Genomic DNA, 23048 nt, shown 5'->3' on the forward strand with positions numbered 1-23048 from the left:
GAAGTGCTCTATTTCATTTTCTTATGCTGAATTTGAATATATGTATAAATTGCACATAAAATTTTATACATAAAATAAGTTCAAATTTTAAAATAAGTATGGAGTGTACTAATCTGAAATGAACAGTTCAAATAAATTTCCAAGTATTTGCACTCGTGTAATACCATTCAGATTGAGATACAGAATACTTTTTAGCACCTTGGAAGATTCTTCCGATCTGGAAGCCTGTGTGTTTCATTTGAAGACTTTTTCCTGCATTGTGTCTTTGATCATTTTCTCCCCTCCCCTCTCTTCCTATTAGTCAGTGTGAGCTTTTCTGTGGATTCTCTTCTGACCTTTTCGTCCTTTTGCTTTGCATCCTGGGAGTTTCCAACTTTAACATCTATCCCTTCTATCAGATTTTCTTAAATTTCAACTATTACTTTAATTTTCAGAAATGTTCAAGATTTTTGAAAACTCCCAACTGTAATTTTAATTAACACTCCACAATATTCTCTCTTAACTCTGAGAATATTGATTCTAAGCTTTTTCTTTCCTCTACATTATCCCTGTTCTCGCTGAGATCCTTTCCCTCCTCTGTTGCTCTCTTCCAGGTTTCCTCCAGTGACTGAGCTCATTGGCTCTGTTCACACTGAAGAGTGATCCGAGTGGCTACCTAGGTGGGTGGCTGTGGGATACTATAGGGAGATCAGGTGGGAACCCGGCCTTCTTATTAGTGGCTACCAGGTGTCCTTGTATCCAGGGTGTTGTTTGTGATTGTGTTTTGGGGGACTGGTTGTTTTCACCTGACACGTGTTGTGAGTTGCATCGTGAGTGCCCCATCCCAGTAGGGAAGAGAACCTGAGGCCCTGAGCTCACTTTGCTGGGTTTTGAGCACAGCATCTTAATTTAGCATCTGTGCTGTGCTGCTAGTCCCAGGTTTGGGGTTTCTCTAGGGAATAGCAGCACCCACCCTCCCTGGCTGTTTGAGGGCCACACAGACCTCTCTCTTTAGTGTACTTTCAAACAGTTCTTGTATTTTGTTCTGTCTTTTTGTCTCTCAGTGCCCCCATGTCCTTACCTTGAGGCGTCATAGAGTCCTACAGTGTGAGCCAGCGGGCTTCTCGGTCTCCTCTCCTCCCCAGCACTTGAACTTTATTTACCTTTCTTTACTCTAGATCAGTTAACCTTCTGTCCATCTGCTTTCCATTTTTTCTCTCATTTTCTTTGTCTTTGTGTGTTTCTTTCCTTTCCTTTCTTTCTTTTAACTCTTATTTGAGTGGGGCTTCAGGGGAGTGAAGGTAAACGCAGGTTTGGCCGACAGTGCTCATCTGGAGTGCTCTGTAGTGTCTCTGATACACCATGTGCAGAGCTCTTAGCCTTGTAGTTTTTCTTTCTAAGGGGAAGAAGGCAGCCTGTCTACTGCAGGAGCAGGTGTTTGCTTTGGGGGAGACCAGAGGTTCAAGATCTTTGTTATGCATTAACTTTCTTAGAAGTCCTGGAAGTTTTATGAAATTTTATCTTGCCCATTATCCTTCTTTTGCCTTAAGCTCTTTAGAATTTCTCCTGCCATCTGGAGTTTTACATCCTATTTGTCTGAACAGGGACTACTGATCACTTTATTTTTGACCTTACCTGTTCTTATTGATAGCCAGGGACTTGGAGCACTCTAATGAGGACTCAATAGAAGATGACTGTGGGATGTTGATTCACATGCCAAGATTTTCTTTTTTTACTTGAAAGGAAAAATAGGTGAACACAGGACATCCTTGTTTTCAGATTCTTTATATGGATACTGTTAACATTAGTGGTACTTACTATGTTATTTATGTTATTTATGTTTATTATTCTTTTTTCATGGGTTATTTTTTCCCTTCCTGATAGATTTAATTTAGTTTCCCTGTAGTAGACTTGTAGAGGAATTTGAGATTTTTCTGCAGGGATTGGCTTAGTGATAAGTGAAGTATTTAAAGTGACACACATTTAGAGTGTAGAGCACCGTACCTAGTGATGTGGAGCATACTAAGATATTCAAGACATGGTCCATCCATACTGCAGACACTGGGTTGAACAAGAGCCTTAATATTAGTCCTGCTATGGAGGTAAATGTTGCCCATGCACCGGGATATAATGTGGAAGCAGTAAATGACCCTAACTTGGGCATTGGGAAGGGCTGGGAGAGGGGCAGGTTGGAGCTGAAGTCAGCAAGCAGACAGACTCTTAGGGATGGATATGGTTGGGAAGGCCACCTTTGGAGGTAGACTCTCACCCAGATGCTGCTCCCCTTGCTTAATGGCCAGTTTGAGTTACTCTTGTCACTTGTCACTTGTATATCTCTCAGAGTAGATAAATGTCATGTGCATCTGGGGTTTTTAGAAGCACTGCTTGCAGACCATGTGTGATTCTAAGTGTGCTTCTCTGTCTTGGTGCTGGTGCGGCTGTGCTGCCTTATTGCTATAATGCTGATGTCGTTCTCCTAGCCGAAGATTCCTGTACATCGTCAATCTAGATGCCCCTTTCGAAGGTCACCGGAAAATCTCTCGTCAGAGCAAATGGGACATCGGAGCTGTGCAGTGGAATCCTCATGACAGCTTCGCACATTATTTTGCAGCTTCGGTGAGTTTACTTAAGGAATGTCGTCTTTTAAATGTGCCATTTTGGGCTGGCAGCTTTGTGTCCTGTGTAGAAAAGAAAATGTAGTTCTCGTTGCTCAGTCAGGAGAGAGTGTTGAATGGCTCTGCCAGAAAGAGACAAATGGCAAGTTGAAGTAAGTAAACGTATGTGTATATCACACCTGTGTGCGTATGTGTTAATATGTCCATTTGCTGGTTCTGTGGGTGTCAGGCCTTGTATTTCTAGGGAGCAAACCCAGATTTTGAAAGGGAAGTAGGTAGATGCTTTCATTTCTGTGTGTGGTGAGAATCCATTTTCACTAGCAGCAGGATAATAGCCTGATGGCAGATGACCGGAAGATGTTCAAGGAGGATACCTGAGGAGCTGGCCTGGGCTCAGCCCCCCATCACTCTCAGAGGGAGCAGGAGACTCCCTACACCCTTCCGCTCACAGGAAGGGCTTCTTGATTGAGATTCATTAGATTGACTGACCTCATTAAATTCGAGTGCCTGCTTATGCGTGAATTTTCCCAGGGAAAACATACATAAGTCTTAATAGGTTTTCTGAGAAATTTATGATCCCAAGAGATCCTGGGCTCCATCATCTCTGGCATCTTTCTCCAGATTCTATGTCATCATTCTTTTTCCTGTAACAACTAGAGATCAAAGCCTTTTGCTCCAATTGCACTGGGCTGGACAGTATTTAAATGAATCTTCTTATTAGCTTGGGGCGGGGCCTTTCTGCAGTGCTGGTCTATTCTTGTTAAGAACAACAGTCTGTGGGATTTAGCAAAGGAAGAAGAGCCACGTTGTCGGCTTGAGAAGGAAGAAAAACCTTCTTGTGAGGTCCAGTGGTGCACACCTGTGATCCCAGTGTCTCTGGAGGTTGAGGCAGGAGGATCACAAGTTTGAGGCCAGCCTCAGCAATTTAGGGAGACCCTGTCTCAAAATTAAAAAAAAAAAAAAAAAAATGACTGGGGATGTAGCTCAGTGAAGACTACTACCTCTTTGGTTCAATCCCAAATACCTCCACCCACCCCCCAAAAAAAGAAAAGTAAAAAGGGCCGGGGATGTAGCTTGAAAGTAGAGTGTTTGCTTAGCATGTTCAAGGCCCTGAGTTCAGTAGTTCAATACCCAGCACTACAAAAAACAAAAACAAAAACAAAAAAAAAGTTCCCTGAGAAGCAAAATTGCCTCTGATTGGGAGTCAATGATTTAGGCTAACTACGTTTTTTTTTTTTTTTTTTTTGCATTGTGTTTCTATGGATTTATCTATTCGGAATATTTCATACAAATGGAATCATATAATCAATGAATGACCTTTTGTGTTTAGCCTTTTACACTTAGCTTAATGTTTTGCAGTTCATCCATGTGGAGTTTATTCCTTTTTTTGACTAATACTCCACTGTATATATATATATATCATGATTCATTTATCCATCAGTGGATGGACACTTCACTGACTGTTGTGAAGAGTGCCCACCTGAACTTGCGTGTAGATGTACTTGTTTTCAGTTCTGGACGTGTGTTCAGGAGTAAAATTTGAGGGTTGTATGGTCATAAATTTCTGAGGGAACTACCGAACTGTTTTCCACAGTGGTTTGCCTGTTTTATATTCCCATTAACAATGGACAGCTTTTCCAGTTTTTCTATATCCTCACCAACATTTGTTGTTGTTTAATTTAAATTATCTTTCCTAGTGGGTATGAAGTGGTCTCTTATTTTGGTTTTTTCGTTTCTATTTCTCTAATGACTAATGATGTTAAGCATCTTTGCATGTGCCTATTGGCCATTTATGTGTCTTTTTTTTTTGAAGAAATGTCTGTTCTGGTCCTTTGCCCTTTTTGGTTTGGTTAGTTTTGGGGGTTTTGTTTGTTTTTGCTGTGCTAGGGATCGAACCCATGGCTTCTTGCATACTAGGCAGGTATTCTACCACTGAGCCACACCTCAGCCCAATTTTTTGTTTTGGTTTGTTTTTTTTGCAGAACTGGGGTTTAAACCCAGGACCTGGTGTATGCTGGGCAGGTGCTGTACCATGGAGCAACACCCTTATCCCCTAGACCCATTTTTTACCCCTTTGTCCATTTTTGGATTGGGTTGTTTTTACTTTTGCTGTTGAGTTGTGAGAGTTCTTTGTATATTCAGGATGCTAGACCTTTATTAGCTATGTGATTTGCAAATATTTTCTCCAAAATATTTGTCAAAGAAATAGTTTTTTTTTTTCACTTTCTTGATAATGTCCTTTGATGCACAAAAGTTTTAATTTTGATGAAGTTCAGTGTATCTTTTTTTTTTTTTTTCCTGTCATTGTTCTTGGTTGGAAGGCAGCTTCTTGCAGGAGAAAGAGCTTTAGAGTTGGGCTGATCTGGAGTTGAAGCCTAGTTTGGACTCTTTTGTCCTGAGCAAGCCACTCAACTTTCTGAGCCCCAGTTGCATGGTGTGTGCGTGGGTGATGATACCACCATGCAGGGAGGTGAGAAAGGTCAGAGATCAGATTGGTTAAGGTGTCTAGTACATGGTTAAGCACTAACAGACCCTCTGGAAATAGTAGGAGTGTTATAGGATGAGGGAACTTTTCATTCTGTTCTCATTGAAAGCTATTTTTTATTTTTACTTTTTAGTTGTTGATGGACCTTTATTTTATTCATTTATTTATATGTGGTACTGAGAATTGAACTCAGTACCTCAGACATGCTAGGCAAGCGTTCTACCTCTGAGCCACAATCCCAACCCTCAAAGCTATTTTGAATCTTAACCTTTTCACAAGAACCTTACCTGTTTAGATTTGGAAACTGGCATTTCAGAATAAAAATCTCAGAACTCTATTCAACTGTCAGCCTCTGAGCTAAAATGAATATCATTCTATTTTATTTATCAATTTAGAATATATTACATGGGCTGCCGTTGTTCTCAGTCTGTTGTTGTCTTTACCCTCTGAGTGTAAATGCACAGTGCTTAGTGAGCTGTTCTGCTGTTTCTTTTAAATGAAATGTACTTTGATAGAACCTTTTATTTTCTTCCCTTTCCCTATGTTAGTTGAGTTTCTTCTGGTCCATTTTCCTTGTCTCTGTTTAACCCTTTAAGAAATTTGTCGTAGGCATATTTCAAGGAGTCTTGTGTAATTTTGCCTTCTTGCATATCCTTTTGGTGGTGTTTCTTTTTCTTTCTTGTGTATCTATGTGGGTGTGTGCATGTGTGTGTGTGTGTGTGTGTTTTCAGTACTAGAGATTGAACCCAAGGGCATTTTACCACTGAGCTGTATTCCCAGTCCTTTTTATTTTTTATTTTGAGACAGGGTCATGCTAAGCTGCTTAGGGCCTCCCTTAGTTACTAAGGCTGATCTTGAACTTGCAATCCTGCCTCCTCCTGCTGGGATTACAGGTGTGCGCCACCTTGCCTGGCATATATCTGTGTTTTTAAAGTGAGGTAGGTATACTCTGGGCATTTGATGTGGGAAGGGTAAGTTGAAAACATCCACTGTGACAGTAGCTGGGGAGTCAAGTGTGTGACCTTCAGAGAGGGGAGGAGGATCCTCTATGGTCAGGGCTGTCTCGGGCCCATGAGGCCTGTGCTCAGGAGCCCATCTCCAGCTTCAGGTCAGCTATGACTGTGCAGGATGGGTGCCTTTCCAGTTCGCGGTTGGCAGTGCCTAGGGGTGTGTGGAGACATCAGTGTGATGCCTTTCCATTTTGAGATTCATAGCCCTGTGTACTGACTGAGGCTTGCTCAAGCTAATGTTATTATGCTGATTTCTATTGACTGTTTAGAAAGTTCAACCTATAGAAGTCTGCCAGTCGGCCACCTCTTCTTGCCTTAGGCATTGGGGCGAGAACCTGTATTCCAGTGGCATGTTGTGCTACCTGCAGCCTTCTCTCCCTTATTTCTTTTCAGAGTAACCAACGGGTGGACCTTTATAAGTGGAAAGATGGCACTGGGGAAGTTGGCACAACCTTACAGGGCCATACGCGTGTCATCAGGTAGGCACCAGCCCTCCACAGTGCCTTGGCCTCTCTGTCTTTGGTTAGTGAAATAAAGATGCTGTCCCCCTTGCATGGTGTGACCCTCTGTCTTGCACTGGCCCTAGGACCAAGTGTTCAACAAGGAGCTCGCAAAGAAACTAAGAACAGCCGGTATTTAGGAAGCATCACACACGTAGCTGTTGACCCAAATCCCAGAAGACTTAATTCAGCCATCCAGTGTAAGGCAGGGCCGCTGTTTGCCAGAGAAGGCAGAGGAGGAACGCAGTGGAATCCCCAGGGCAGGATCCACGGTGCCTGAGTGTGTGGAGACATCAGCAAGCAACAGTAGCCCTCGCCTTTTCCAGCAACTGGGCCACCCAACAGGGCTCCTGCACCACAGTCTATTATCCATGTGCACAGTTGCCTCCCACTCAGGACCTTCCAGAGTGTTCCTGAGCCACTGGGCAACTATTTCTGGGTAGGGAAAACTTTTTCTGGGGAATAGCATCAGGGAGTTCAGGGGGAGTGAAAGTGACCTGGAAGTGACATTGTGAGAGGCATTCTGTGGAGTGACCGCCTTTCTAGGACTGAGGGTTCAAGTAGGGAGCCCCAGGGCTGCCGGCCCTCCTGGAAGGTGGTGTGGGAACATGGCTCTTCACCTCTGCTGAAGAGAGGTGGGTTACCCAAGGTGCCTGTGGTTGAGTCTGATGTAGAAAATGGTAGTCAAAGATTACTTCATGTGATTTTCCTGTGTTTTGTCTGTGTCTACTTATTCAGAGAGAGTCCGTTTTAAGTTGTAGTGCTCCATTTATTTTCTGGAGGCAGGTGGTAATGTAGTTGGTCACTACAGGGAGGAGAACCCGAATGTTTCCTTCAGAGCTCATGTAACTCTTGTTCATTCCTAAACCACTTTGGAGATCCACAGCCTGAGCTGCGTTAAGAAGCGTTGATGGTGACATTCAGAGCCATTGGAGGCTAGATTTACTAGTGCCTTGGAACTAGACACTGAAGCATTTTTTCTTTTTCTTTCTTTCCTTTTTTTTTTTTTTTTTCTTTTTTGTTCTGTTTATTTTTTCTGTCCCAGCGACTTGGACTGGGCAGTGTTTGAGCCAGATCTCCTGGTTACCAGCTCTGTGGACACCTACATCTACATTTGGGATATCAAGTAAGAACAATGAGAAGGCTTAACCACTTGTTTGTGGGGTTATTGGGGACCTTCATTTTAGAGATTACGTCTTAGTTTGGTTTCCTCTAGATGCAGATCCTGAAACAAGGATTTGGGTTCAAGTACATTATGTAGGAGATGACAGAAGTGTGGGCAGGGGATGAAGAAGAGAGGCAGGTGGGGAAGGCTATGAAGCGAGGGAGCACGCTCCTCAGGGTGCCAGCATGAACAGGTAAAGTGGAATCATTGGGGGGTGCTTGGTGCTGGTGCAGAATTCCCTCCTCAGAAGCTTCCCACTGAGGGCCACGGAAGCGTGTCTGACTCTGCAGTCATTGGTGAAGGCTACCTCCAGGGTTCTGAATTCCCTGCACTTCAGGCCTGTCAGAGTTCTGCAGAGCAGGCCTCAGCAGCCAGGGAAGTCCCCTTGGCAAAGCAACACAGGTGCTGCATTTGGAAGTTGAGCTGGAGTTCATTGATGTGGTGGGGAACAGTGACGGGTCACTGCCACACATCTGTTCAGCTCCTCACTGCCTCTTTGTGAAGCTTCAGCTCCATGTCTGTCAAATGGGGCCTCAGGGCCACCTCCCAGGGTTATACCTCATGACAGAAAGAGTAAAGGAGCTCCTACCCCTGGCGTGGCACATCAGAAGTATGGTGTTCCTGCCAGGTATGGTGCACACACCTGTAATCCAAGGTACTCAGGAGGCTGAGGTGGAAGGATGGTGAAACTGAGCCCAGCATAGGTAACACAGCAAGACTCTGTCTCAAAACAAAATAAAACAGTGTCCCTTTGTCCTATGGTTAGAACTGGTTGCTCTGAGGAGCAGTCTATAGAGACCTTTTCCCCTAGCTAGGTTGCTCTGCTTCCCTCCTGGTGGTAACTTTGGACTGTTTTACCCTAAAGCTTGGACTGTAGGCAGAAGACAAGCCAGGGTGGAACTGACCTGCCAGACCAGCAAAGTGGCTCTGAGGGAGTGAGGAGCCTGTATCTGACTTTGACCATTTGCTGCAGACAGTTTAGCCCCATGGAGCCCATTGGTCTAAAGGCAGTGCCAGGGGAGACATTCTTGAGTTCAGTGGAAGGCGGAAACTCTTAAGCAAGTCCTCAGGGAGCTGTGGGCAAGAGTGGAGTGTGCCTCCTTTACATAAAATGAGTGTCTTCTTTCAGGTTATTTAAATAGTAAACCAGAGCTGGAGATTTGCCTTCATTGGCCTCCTTGGCCCCAGGGTGCCACACAGTTCTATCATTGTGCCACTGATGGAGAAATTGTCCCTCTGATTATTATTGTTTCTCCTCCTCTCCTTCTCCTCCTTCTCCTCTTTCCCCTTCCCCTTCCTCTTCTTCCTCTTCCTAGTAGTAGTAGTAGTAGTATTACTGGGTATTGAACCCAGGGGCACCCTACCACCAAGCTATATCCCCAGGCCTTTTTATTTTTTTCTCTGAGGCAGAGTCTTGCTAAGTTGCCAAGTCTGGCCGGAAACTTGGGATCCTCCTGCCTCAGCTGCCCAAATTGCTGGGGTTACAGGTGTGCACCACACCTGGCACCCCTCTGACTTTATAGTGAACTATGGAATCTCTCTCTGAGAGTCTTATTGTAACCAGAGTTGTTGTTTTTTATGCAGTAAAAAACTACAATGCAAAATTTATCATCTTGACCATTTTTGAATATACAGTTCCATAGCATAATGCATATTCACTGTTGGTGCAGCAGGTCTCCAGAACTTCTTATAAAACTAAAACTCTGTCCACATTAAACAATTTCTCATTCCCTCCTTTACCCAGCCCTTGGCGACAACGCTGCTTTCTGTTATGCAAACTTTGACTCCTGTAATTTCCTCGTGTGAGTGGAATATTCTAAGCTTATCATTTTGTCACTGGCTTATTTCACTTACATTATGTCCTTGAGGTTCGCCCTTGTAATGGCATACACCAGAATTTCCTTCTTTTTTTAAGGTGAATAATATTCCTTTGTATGGACATACCACATTTTGTCTATTGCTTCTGCCCCTAGGCTTTTGGGAACAACCAGAGAAGGTTTTTTTGTTCTTGTTTTGTTTTTGTTTTTGTACCAGGGATTAAACCCAGGGTGCTTAACCAGTGAGCCATATCCCCAGACCTTTTTATTTTTAGTTTTGAGACAGGGTCTCACTAAGTTGCTTAGGGCCTTGCTAAGTTGCCTAGGCTGGCTTTGAACTTGTGATCCTCTTGCCTCAGCCTCCCAAGTCGCTGGGATTAAAGGTGTGCACCACTGTGCCTGGCAACATGACTGTCACATGTTGCCTCTAGGAGTAATAACCCCAGAAGGGGATTCTTTGACTTCTTCTCCTGCCATATCAGGGCTACCCAGGCCATGCTAAATCATGTGATCTTTTTTGTGGATTCAACTCTTTGATTTGGAATTCAAACTCAGTCTCAGTTGAAGTGGCTGGGAAAGTTCATCTATCTTGAGGGAAAACAGGTTTCTCTTTACACATCTTTTTAAGACCCTCACAGCAGATCTAACTCAAGATTCCCAGGAGAAGAAAGTGAAGAAAATATGTGCAAAGAGTAAAAAGCACCAGATGGCTGGGGCAGATAATTGGGCATTTGACTTCTGATTTTTATGTTTCAGAGACACAAGGAAACCTACCGTTGCACTGTCCGCTGTAGGTGAGTATGTTTGTCCCCTGGCATGTCTTCATTTCATTGCTTCCTGTTCTTTGCCCTTTCATGGCTTCTCCAATCTGACCACCCATGTCCTATGCTCTGCTGGGTGGAATTGCAAGTCCCACATTGCAAAGTGCTAGCTTTACTCAGGTTGCTCCTGACCCTAACCCTCACCTACCCTAACATACCCCTAACCCTCCCCTAGCCCTCTCCCTACCCCGCTGCCACCTACTCCTGGGCTAGGAACTGCCATGTGTTTGTCATCAAACTTCCAGTCTCATTTCATCTTTACCTCTATCCCCTGCCCCACCCACCACCCTCATTTCCTTTGTGATTATTTTGAGCAAGACTTAGGTGTTATACCATTTATTCAATACATATTTTATGTATTATAAAAGAAGAATCCCTAAAAATGAAAGTAATCACTGTACCATTAACATACTTAAGTTTTAATAATGGCTTCTTAGTATCATCAAATATCTGAGAAGTATTCAAGTTTCCCCAATAGTCTTTTTCTGATTTTCTTAGTTGTTGTCTCTGTTTCTCCTTCTCTCTCTCTTTTAAATTGGTGCTGGGGATCAAACCCAGGGCCTCATGCATGCTAAGCACACTCTATACCCCTAGCCCATCTCTATCTCCTCTTTCTCTCTCTCTCTTTTTTTTTTTTTGCTATGGGTTGAACTCAGCAGCACTCTTCAACAGAGTCACATCCCCAGTCCTTTTTATTTTGTATTTTGAGACAGGGTCTTGCTAATTTTCTTAGGGCCTTGCTCAATTGCTGAGGCTGGCCTCAAACTTACAATCCTACTGTCTCAGCCTCCCAATGCTGGGATTATAGGCATGTGCTTTTGTGCCCTGCCCATCTCTCTTTCTTTAAAAAAAAAAAAAAAAAGTGTTGTTTGAGTCAGAATTAAAAGAAAGTCTGTACTTCAGGTAATTGATACATTTCTCATCTTTTTTAGTTGGTAGTTATTTGGGCTTATTTGTTCTTTTCCTACTTAGTGAAGAAACCAGATTGTCTTGTGCTTTCTCTGCAATCTAGATTACACTGATTGTGTCCCTGTGGTGTCATTTGACATGGATGAATTGAGTCTTTGAAATCACTTTCTGATCTACCTGTTGTTGTTGCTTAGTTGGAGCTATTTTTGGAACTCTCATTTGGGCTGTGAGGGAATATTCCCCCTGTTCCCAAGTAGAATGTGGGTTTGAAACTAGTGTAATTTACAGCAATGAAACCCAGTCACTAGTATTTTGGAATCCTTTATAAAAACATATATTTTCTGTCTCTTAAATCCTGTTTCTTTGTATCTTCTTGATACACCTGAATACCCATTTGGTGTTTGTTCTAAAATGGTTACATGATTCTTCATTCTTCTGCACCCTTACATCTCATTATTTAGACATTTACCATACTGATTGTGTTTAAGCTGCTCTCTAGCTGATCTGTGTTATGTATGATCCATGGTATATATATGATATCACAGACATGGTCCCTAACCCATGGTGCATTATAGGCTTTTGTGCCTGAGCCAAGGAGATGCTTAATAAATACTTGTTGTTAGCCAGGTGTGGTGGTGCATGCCTTTTAATCCCAGCTACTGGGGAGGTTGAGGCAGGAGGATCTCAAATTTGAGGCCAGCTTGGGCAACTTAAAACTTGTCTCAAAATAAAATTCAAAGTGCTGGGTGTAGTTCAATGATAGAGCACCCCTGGGTTCAATCCCTAGTACTGCAGGGAAAAAAAAAAAAAGGAGAAAAAAAAGTTTGTGGCACAGATAAACATAGGAATCAAGCACCTGAGCTATGCTAGGTGCTTAAGGCTCTGATCTGGTGCCTGACTCTAGGCACTTATCTGAGACAAATTTTGACTGCCAAAGACATACAACTGAATAAAAATACGAATGGTCTGTAAATGCCTAAATCACATTCCCCTCACTTCATTACTTATACCTACAGATTTCTAAGTTAGATTGGTTTTAGAGAAACCCTAAAAAATGAGTCATTTTTTCCAGCCCACTTGTTCTGATTGCTTTCTTTTCTTATAACAGGTTCTAAAAAAATAGAGGTAGGAGATTCCTTTCCTTTTTGTACCTCAATGAGGTTTCTCAGTGGTGTCAGAATTACCCTGGGAGAAAAAGGCAAATGATAGGCTTGTGATTCTTTATAAGCTGCTCCATTTAACATTCCCAAGAAGTGCAGCCTTGGCTAGCACCTGCTCCCCAGAGTCCATGGTCCCCGTCTGTCAGTGAGCACAGTGCTGATGCCCTTTGAGGGGTTAGTAAGAGCGTGTCTCTGTGTGCTCCAGAGTGCTCTCTGCTCTGTGTGAGCCCAAGTTGGATTGAGGATTCCCAGAACCCTTTGGGAGCATTTGTGTTCTGATGGGACCCCACTGGGAAAGGCATGTTCATTGTCGTGTAAGTAACTGTCCAGAAGAGATGGAGCGAGACCTTCTCTAGCTGGCCCCTTTCTTGCAAAGAAACTGACTCTCCTTCATGATGTACCACCTTGGATCATCTTTGGTGTTCTCCAGCTTTCATTCTTGGCTATTTAGGGTGCCCTGTGTCTTGAGAGAAAGCAAGAAAATTGGGGAGCAGAGGGATAGAGGCGGTTGGGTAACAGGTACCAGAACCTAGTTAAATAGGAGGATAGGTTCTAGTGTTTCATATCATGATAGGGTGACTATAGGTTATAACAATTTATTTGTGTTTTATGAAGAACCAGAACAAGAGGCATTTGAAAATCCCCATCACAAAGAAGAGATAAATGATTAAGGATATGGAAATCTGATTATCCTGATTTGATCATTACACATTATATGTATCTATCAAATTATCACACTGTACCCCATAAATATGCATAATTAAAAATAAATTAAGCTGGGTGTGGTGATACCTTTAATCCCAGCAACTGGGGGCACTGAGGCAGGAGGATCATAAGTTCAAGATTAGTCTCAGCAACTTAGTGAGACCCTGTCTCAAAATTAAAAAAAAAAAAAATTAAAAAGTACTAGGGATGTAGCTCAGTGGTAAAGTTCTCCTGTGTTCAGTCCCAGTACCAAATAAATAAATAAATAAATAAATAAATAAATAAATAAATAAAAATTCTTTAGTGAACCTAAAACAAACAAAAACAACAAAACAGGTGGAGAGTGGGGACTGCAGGGAAAGAAAAGAACAAACAAGACAAATGAGCACTTCTCCAGACCCATCACAAGATATCCGCGGGCAAGGACAGACTCTGGCCTTTACTCTTTCCTGTTAGGTTCTGGGCTTCTTGGATCAAGTTGTTCTCAGAGCCCTGCACCTGCTGGGTCTCCCCAGGAATGGATACCTAGCCAAAGGGAAAGGTGGCACAGCAGTCCTGTCAGTTGAGGTGTGGGCAAAGGTGAGAAGAGGCAGGAAGGAGGGCCATCAGTGTGATGCTGGTTTACCTTGATGGACTTGGTTCATTTTATAGGACTTAGCTAGAAATGTACTGTGTTCCAGTTTGCCCTGTCTCAGCCCTTCCTGGCATCTCTCATTGTGCCTCCCTGTCTTAGGTTCTCTCTCTCTCTCTCTCTCTCTCTCTCTCTCTCTCTCTCTCTCTCTCTTTTGTTTTTTTTTTTTTTGGTTGTAGATGGACACAATACCTTTATTTTATCTATTTATTTTTAAGTGGTACTGAGTATCGAACCCATGCCTCCCATGTGCTAGTCAAGCGCTCTGCCACTGAGCTATAATCCCAGCCCTGTAAGTTCTCTTCTGACACTGTTCTTGCCTCTCCAGATTGGCACAGAGGGTAAAGGACTGAGTTCACACCATCCTGACCCCCCAGGCCCAGGGCCAGTGGCCTCTCTATCTGCTGATGGAGAGACAAGAGTCCACGGGAACCCAGAATCTCTGAGGGCAGAATGGGACCACTCTGGGCTTTGGCTTGAGGCCATTTTTTAAGACTGACCCTCAAAAATAACAAGTATGACTAAGGGTGGAACAGAGCCACCACAGGAGCTGAGGCTCTTTGTTGTGCTGGGGACGAGGAGGGCTCAGGTTGCAGTGTGAGTCAGTTACCAACCAGTGCTCCACTTGGTCAGTACTCAACTGCCAGTCCCCTAAGAAGCTACATTTTTCTGCTGATTCTGCTTGGAGTAACGTGGGTTTTTTCTGGAATTATTTCCTTGGTTAGGTGACTCTGATCCTGTTTCCGTGTGCTGATTCACTTGTTTTCGACTACTTTTATCTATAATGGTGGAGCTGGTACAGTCATAGGAACTGGAAGGATTTTGTGCTCATTTGACCAGAGCTCATTGTCCCCCTCCCCTGGACGGCTTCACTCTGCTTCAGAAGGCAGTGAGGGCAGCAGCTTTCTCCTCCTGGTTTTTCTTTGCAGCTGGTGCCTCCCAGGTCAAATGGAATAAAAAAAATGCCAACTGCCTTGCCACCAGCCATGATGGTGATGTACGGATATGGGATAAGCGGGTGAGTAACCTTTCGCCTCTGTAGTTGGTCTTTAGTCCCTCCCAGAGGGTTTGAAGAGGTTGTTATGAGTCTAGGGCTTGTCTTAGCAATCTGGAGGACTCTGCAGCATGGCAAATTGTCATTTCAAACTCATACTACCAGACAGCATTTTCTTTTTAATCAAATTGATATTGAAGAAAGGTAGGGGAGTGGGGCATTGTGATCAGAGGTTAAGACAATGAGTTTGACCGGACCCTATGTTAGAGCCCCATTGTGCTGCTCCTCAGTAGGATTATCAGGTAAGCCACCACAACTGCACTAGGTTTCTTTATCTTCCAAGTAAAGATAATAGTAGTGTATCATTGAGATCAAGCCCTGGGGACCCAACACTGTTCTACCTACAGTGATCTGCAGATTTCTGATCCCTGTCCCTGTTGGAATGTGACTATTTACTCCAAGGTGTAGACCATACTGAATACTTCAATATAGATCAATGAGGCAAGAGACTTTTATATTCAGTGCCATCCCCCCAGAAGTCTAGATAGCCCCCCAGCTTCAAAATAACCTTCAGGTTGATCACATATTCCTGCTGCTGTGAACTCTGCCTGTGCACCAATAGAGCCCTGGGTGTAATGGGAAGTCAGTTGGAAGTTTCCTATGTTGGCATCATTGAGAATATGATATAAGCAAAGGGCTCCCCAGCATCTTACTGCCAGGTAGATGGATAATCATAGAGCAGTCAGCTTTTTAAGACCTGGAATGTAAATATTACCTCCTGCTTTGTGAAACCTGAGGTTAGAGATCCTCAGAATTTTGCAGGGAGGGCTTATTCATGGATGTCCCAATCTAGGTGCTGATCGTAAAATCTCAGCATCGCTTCTGGTCGTATAGGAAGTAGAATATTGTGGTACATTTGGAAGAGAAGAGGGAAGTGAAGCTGAGATTGGGTATGGTAGACCCTTCCTGACTGTTGGATTAGACCGCAGGACCTGCTGGCAATGCAGTGTGCTGGCCAAAGCCCCTGCCTTAGGCAGCTCTTAGAACAGGTGATTTTATAGGGGTTGCACAGGGGCATCTTCAGTGTGTTAGTTTCTGTCTTCTCTCTTTTTTTTTTTCTCTATTTATTTATTTATTTTGATTCATTGTACACAAATGGGGTATGACTGTTGTTTCTCTGGTTGTAAATGAAGTAGAGTTACACCATTTGTGTAATTGTCTTCGGTCTCTTTAGCCCAATCTGGTAAGGTCCATTTTCCCCTTTGTTTCTTAAATTGGTGATTGGCTTTATTCAATTTGTCATTAGAATAGCATTTCAGAATTCAAATGGTTTGCATAGAATACATCTAGTTAGTTTGCAGTGCTTTTATATTTGCCTTAGATTGACTCCAGAGTGGTAGGCAGTGTAAGCAATTTTGCATTTCACCCTGAACTCTAGCAATATGTTTTCCTTACCTTTTTTTTTAATAATTTTTTTTTTTAGTTGTAGATGGGCACAATACCTTTGTTTTATTTATTTATTTTTATTAGGTACTGAAGATAAACCCAGTGCTTCACACATGCAAGGCAAACGTTGTACCACTGAGCCACAACCCCAGCCCATGTTTTCCTTATTGTAAAAGAACAGACTGTTAGGTATTTCTTTCTAATCTCCCAATTGTTCCACTGATATCATTAGCTGTCTCTGCCTTTTTATCTATTTGGTTGAAAGGACTTTAGTTTGTTTTGTTTTGTTTTCCTGTTGATACTTAGGACTTCTTGTTCAGGTGGGTTGTAAACTTGATTGTATTTTCACTTCTCTGGCACTTTCCAGTGTAAAGCAGCCCTGATGATAGCAAGCATCAAAAGACTAAAAAGTGCAGGAGCAGTAGTGACATTGGATTTCTACCCAGGCTCACGTGTGACTAATAGCACTACCTGGGCATCGGTGTTGTTCTAGGAGTGTCACATGTGTGGATTAGTTCTCTTTGTCATTAGCCTTTCCAGTAGGGACTGTTTTGATCCCTGTTCACAGAAGAGTAAACTGAGGCTCAGTTTGTTGCCAGGATTTGAACTGAGTGCACCTGGAGTCTGTACTCTTAACTCATAGATTGATGCTAGTTACAGAAGTGCTTGTTTCTCCTTGTAGGGGAAATAAAAAGAAAAAACTAAAAATCATTCATACCCTTAGTACCCAGATACAAATGCTAATATTTTGGGGTTTTTGTTCCTGTGCATTTTTAAAAACATAGTTTGTCATATTGTTTATATACTCGAATGTACTTTTTTCACTTAACATTATAACTGATGCATTTTCTACATATTATAAGCTCTAAGTAGAACTTTTAGTGGCTTTATCATCTTCTATCCCACAGTTATAGTATGATTGGTTTAATTGAATTATTTCTCACTTACTATTTTTAGGTGGTTCCTGGTATTCTAAATATCTAGTATTCGAAATACCAGAATGAACATCTTTTATACAAAAAGCTTTTGTGAATTTGGATTATTCTGCTAAGAAAGGAAAAAATTTAAGTGTCAGGATAACTCTTGCTGAATTTTTTTCCAATAAAGGTTACACTATTTTATGTATTTATCAGTGGTGACAAATACAGCCTCAATGGCATTGAATATTATTTACAAACATCTTCTAATTTGATAGTAAAAAAAATTCTTATTTTAATATACATTGCCAAGATTTCTTTCTGAGTTGATTCATTTTATATATGCTGATCAACAGTTTTGTCAATGTGCATTCGTTCTGTTTGGGATCTTAGTGCTTAATCACTGTAAAATTGATGATTTCACCGTTATGGTTGAGGTTGGGTCCCTTTGGATGCCACAGCCCCTCTGGGTGGGTGATTGTGAGGAAGGGGAGTGAGAGTGATCAGATTGCACTGTCCTGGTAAAGAGCACCTACTACCTGTATTGTTCCTAAAAGTCATGCCTCGGGCTGGATTGTAGAACGAGGCTGACAGCATGTGAAGGAGAGCCAGAGAGGTCTTTTGTTTGTTTGGCTTGAACAAAAGAAAATGGGGTTTCCAAAGGGCAGAGAGTATCTGGCAGTATTTTTGTACCCCTCTGGCACCCAACCCACTGTCACATGGTAGACACTCAATGAGTTCTTTTAAACTGCCAAACTCAGTGCCAATCTGTTGCAGAAACCCAGTACAGCAGTGGAATATCTAGCAGCCCACCTCTCCAAAATCCACGGCCTGGACTGGCACCCAGACAGCGAGCACATTCTCGCTACCTCCAGTCAAGACAACTCTGTCAAGGTGAGTGTGCCCACTGCGGGGTGGCTGGAGGAGCTGTGTTTGGGAGGTGTCAGAGATGTGTGACAGCACTGGGGAAGAAAAGCTAGGGTGTGTTAGAGCATTCTCTGCAAACTTCCTGGGTGCAAGTGCCTCTCGAAGAGCCATGAAACTAAACCTGGTCGTAAGAACCTGCAGGAGTGAGGCCGTGGCGTCTGCCTGAGATGCTTCTTAGAATTTGTTCAGAAGATTTTCTTTGCCTCTGTGATATAAGTCAGAGATCAAAGAATTTAGAAAGTGAAAGAAGTTTACTTGCTAGACAATCAGATATACACAGAGATCTAAGTAAAGAAGAAAAGCCTGCAAAATTGTTAAGGTTGCCAAGTTTACAATCAATCTGTTCATGGTGGAAAAACAGCAGTTTTCTCCTGTGATTATCACATCTGCAAAAGTGATGACGTCTCAGACATCAGCATTGCAAAAGTCAGGGATGGACTTGTCTCACTAGGTATTCTCTAGCTTACAGGAAGTGCTCAAGGCTTTACTCGCATCAGTGACCCAGTTACGGTTTATCTCAGAGCACAGTGTTTCTTGTTTGCCCTTCCCCACTGTGGCCTGTGCTGTGTACCCTTGATCAGAAAGGTGGCAAGACAGGGTCCCTAAGGACGGAGATTTAACCACAGAAGTTGGTTTAACAATTGAGTGATTCAGCATCATTAATTTAATGCTTTATTTACACAGCTGTGTACAGTCTTTCAGTATGTTTAGCAAAACTGGAGTCAAGCGTAAGGCTTTACAAGTTAACTTCTGTCTTGAGGTTTATAATTCTTCTGGAGTTCTAATTGTTTTTTGTTTGTTTGTTTTCATGCTACTGGGGATTGAACCCAGGGATTTGTGTCTGCTCTGTGGACACTCTATCACTGAGCTACTTCCTCAGCCCCTTTATATTTTTATTTTGGGACAGGGTTTCCCCAAGTTGTCCAGGCTGGTCTTACACTTGTGAGCCTCCTGCCTCAGCTCCCTAGTAGCTGGAATTGCAGGTGTGCGCCCCCAGCACCTGGGTGTAATTTATTCTCATGTGCCAGAAGTGGCTTGTTTGGTTTTATTTGTTGTATTGGGGTTTTTGTCCCACATCCCCATCAGCTTATCTCCCATGTTCGGGAACCAGAAACCATCCAATTCTAAATTTGAAAAAGAGATTAAGAACATCTGTTCTATGGTTGTTATAAAGATTAAATGGGATCAGAAACTTAAAGTTTTAAATATATGTCTGAAACGCAGTAAGTAGGGCATTTCAGCTATTATTATTAAATTACTTCCATTGGTATAAAAGCAATACAGAATCAAAACTTGTCCCTCTAACCTTTCAACTACAAAGGTCATTTAATAGGCAGGTTGCCTGATAATGATCTGTCCCAGCTGGTGGTCCTGGTGAGGTCCAGAAATTCTCCTATAACGTTTATAAATGTAAAAGGGAGCCTCTTCTTGTCTGTCACAGTAGCATATTTATGGGGGAGGAACTAAAAATACACTATTGAAATGTTTCTTTGGAGGATAAAAAGCAATGAGTTTGGAGTTTTTAAAATGGCATTTATTTCATAAATTATCTTTTTTTCCCTCTAGTTCTGGGATTACCGCCAGCCTCGGAAATACCTCAACATTCTCCCTTGCCAGGTGCCTGTCTGGAAGGCCAGATACACAGTGAGTGAGATACCCCTTCTCTGGCTAGGAAACTTCCTGTTGGAGTTCTAGACACAGGGGACTAGGGGACATTTTCTCTTTATTTTCTTTGTGAGGCGTTTTCTCTTTCTGTCTTAGTTTGGGGTACAGTAAATGTGATAATGATGGCATAAATGCTGTTAACCTTTTTTTGCGGGGGGGGGGTGTACCAGAAATTGAATTCAGGGGCACTGGACCACTGAGCCACATCCCCAGCTCTATTTTGTATTTTATTTAGAGACAGGGTCTCACTGATTTGCTTAGCGCCATGCTGTTGTTGAGGCTGGCTTTGAACTTGAGATCCTCTTGCCTCAGCCTTCTGATTTTAATTTCTTAAAATTTACTCTTGGAAGGTTGGATAGGTTCTGCATTTGATTTGCTGACCACCTAACTCAACAGACAATCTGGGTGGTGTGAAGGTGTCCACCAGGGAGGGCCATAGGGAAGATGGAGAAGAGGGTGGAGGAGCTGGAAGCCAATGAACTATGAAAGAAAGAACTCTGACTTTAAAACTCAGAAGACCTGGGTTGGGGCTCGGCTCTGCCATTTAATTTTTGTGTGAGTCTTGGACAAGCCACTTGATTTTGAACAGAAATTTTCTACTCTATAGAATTTGGAGAATAATTTTTACTATGTCTTCCTTTTTTATTATATTAAAATTCTCCATTTTAAAGTGAATTATTTGGTACATTTAGTACATTCACAATCTACCTTCCTTTTGAGATATGAAATATGCTTAATAATCATGAAATACTACAAGTAGAGAGGGTAGGCTATTATCAACTCACCAACCATTTTTCAGTGATCACATTGATAACTACTGATGGGTGTTAATATTTTTCCTTTAATGTCACAGGGTGAGTAAAGTTATCTTTCTTTATTCATTAGTCTGTCACTGAGGGGCATTGGGGGTAGTGAAGATAATTGGTTATTAAATTGTTTTTGCATATGGGATCACTTTTCAAGAAATCAGACACTGTTCTTATGAACTGATATACTGCTCTGGATTAGTGTTTGCTTTTAAAAATAAACAGAAAAGTCTAAGTGTGTTACCAGGAGAGGAAATAAAGATAAATAAATGTGTTCTTCTTATTCCTTAAATAATGGAATCTAGTTATCAACCAGATGGACTTCTTAGGTACCTAGCAGTTTGGGTGTTGCTAGGTAAAACTCTTCAGTCCTGAGGTTACGAAGTTTCCCTTTGAGTAGATATAGTACTGGGGTAGTAGAAGGTGGTGCTTCCTGTGAATGGTGTGCTTCTGACCTTGCCACATGGCAGGAATTACGTTTGCTACTCCATGGGTAGCCTCCCATGCTTGTATTTGGGAGGGAACTCATGGAGAATAGCTAGGCTGTGGCACAGCAGTCAGAGCATTGCTTGTATAATTTTCAAAGTTCTCCAAGCATTTGGCCTGGCCTTAATTTTCACTTGCTGTTATACCTTCCATAAGCAGAGCGAAGGCTAGATGTGATGGTCATTCCCCCACGTGGGTTGGGGCCTTCCATCATGTAATGTATTTTAGTTAGGAAGAGTTCCACCTTCAGAAGCTGAGACTTGGCTGATTGTTCCTGGAGTAATTACCACTTTTCCCTTTCTTGCCATAGCCTTTCAGCAATGGATTAGTGACTGTGATGGTTCCCCAGTTGCGGAGGGAAAACAGTCTGCTCCTGTGGAATGTCTTTGACTTGAACACTCCTGTCCACACCTTTGTGGGACATGATGATGTGGTGCTGGAGTTCCAATGGAGGAGACAGAAGGAAGGTGGGTAGGAAAGAAGACCGCTGCCTGACCTTCCAGAAAAATTTTTTAGAGAGATTCTTGATCAGCCTGTTGACTTTCTTATTCTTTTCTCCAAATCTCTCTTGCTTCCAGGAAAGAAACATCATGCTCCCTGATCTTTATCCCACCAATTGTGTGCATGGCTTTTGACTTAATTTCTTACATTTTGCCATAGGAAATAAATGATATAATTACCCTACAATCTGTCAGGGAAAGGTTGACTTGTAGTTTGGATTCAAATAGTTTCTAACAACCCATTTTTAGTCATCTATGTCATCGTTAAGTGTGGGGACTTTCTGGCTAATAGTGAAATTTTCATTATAAGTCATAGGTAATTTTTTTAAATTCTTTTTTATTGTGAAATCTAGAAAATCACATTGAACACGTACAATTTAACAAATAGTTATGAAGTAAAAACCTGGGTAAATCCCATCACAGTCAAGAAAGAACATTGCCAGGATCCCAGAAGCTTCCTGATCACATTCCTCTCCCTTTCCCCAGTGTTACCATCTTGACACCTAAGATAGCAATTTCTATTTTTTTCCTTTATTGTTTCACCACCTATTTATGGTTCCTAAGAATAGTTTAGGTTTGCCTGTTTATGAACCTTTTCTAAATTTATTATTCCTTTATGTATTCTTATATTTACTTCCTTCTCAACCTAATATTGCTCTGATTTATTTCTACTGCTCCGCCTTCTTAGTCAATTTTTATTGAATCATGCTTTCATTTTTATTTTCTCTGAGAGGAAGGTTCTCTCAAAGAGGTAGGAAGAGAATCAGATGTTGTGGCCAAGGGCAAATGATGCATCCTGAAGGAAGTGGGTATTGCTGAAGGGCCAAAATGCAGAGTAAGGGAAAAGCATTTAGTTCAATGAAAAGGAAGTCTGTGATCATTAAGAGAGGAATGCCAAAGCAATTTGAGTTAGGGAGCCAGATCTTGAGGTGTCATAAACAGAGGCAGCAGGACCAGTTTTGTTACCTTCAAAGGCAAAGAGTGGAATGAGCCGCCTGGTGAAGCCTGCTGCCTCTCTCTTTGAAGGCAGGGAGAAGATGCAAGAAAGGAAGTCAGTAAGCTAGCAGGGGCCTCTTGGCAATGAGTGGGAATGGGGTGCAAGGTACAGATAGAGGAGCTGGGTTTACAAAGCACTTCAGCTTACCTTTTCCTCAGTCAGGATCATACAGAGAGACCAGAAAAGGGTCAGAAAATTGATGACCATAAACATGAGACTAGAGGTAGAACTCCACAGAAGTTCAGAATAGTTGCTGCCTTGTTAGATGAACCTAGGGGAGTGAGTTTTTGCTTGAAGGTAGTGACACAGAAAGGAACTGACAAGGAAGAGAACTTAGCCATGTTTTACCACTCACCCACCCTATTATCTTGGACATACCATGCTTCAGTTTCTCCATCCATAAAGTAAGAGAATTGGATGAAATTATTTCTGAATTCTCTGCTGTCTTTAGTTAGTCATGGAGGAGATTCTAAATGTTGCATAATTACCCTGAGTATCCTGATCTTTTAGAAA

The 23048-nt window shown here is 42.2% G+C and overlaps 1 protein-coding gene across 12 annotated transcripts in view; it reads left to right on the top strand.

The window, feature by feature from the left end:
• Positions 1 to 23048, top strand: part of Wdr59 (WD repeat domain 59) — a 72582-nt gene that overhangs the window by 16798 nt on the left and 32736 nt on the right. For 10 of the 12 annotated variants that reach the window (XR_007105457.1, XR_007105458.1, XM_047529046.1 and 7 more), the window contains exons 3-10: positions 2460 to 2595; positions 6483 to 6568; positions 7635 to 7715; positions 10328 to 10365; positions 14727 to 14815; positions 17932 to 18048; positions 19648 to 19725; positions 21349 to 21505. Coding sequence is in view for 10 of the 12 variants with exons in the window: in XM_047529046.1 (XP_047385002.1) it covers positions 2460 to 2595; positions 6483 to 6568; positions 7635 to 7715; positions 10328 to 10365; positions 14727 to 14815; positions 17932 to 18048; positions 19648 to 19725; positions 21349 to 21505 (782 nt within the window). In the remaining 2 variants the exon portion in view is untranslated. Of the gene's footprint in view, positions 1 to 2459; positions 2596 to 6482; positions 6569 to 7634; positions 7716 to 7858; positions 7948 to 10327; positions 10366 to 14726; positions 14816 to 17931; positions 18049 to 19647; positions 19726 to 21348; positions 21506 to 23048 lie in introns of those variants that run through there. The other 2 variants (XM_047529043.1, XM_047529044.1) reach the window with 2 other exon arrangements.

The sequence above is a fragment of the Sciurus carolinensis genome, chromosome 16, assembly GCF_902686445.1.
Source record: "Sciurus carolinensis chromosome 16, mSciCar1.2, whole genome shotgun sequence".
NCBI lineage: Eukaryota > Metazoa > Chordata > Mammalia > Rodentia > Sciuridae > Sciurus > Sciurus carolinensis.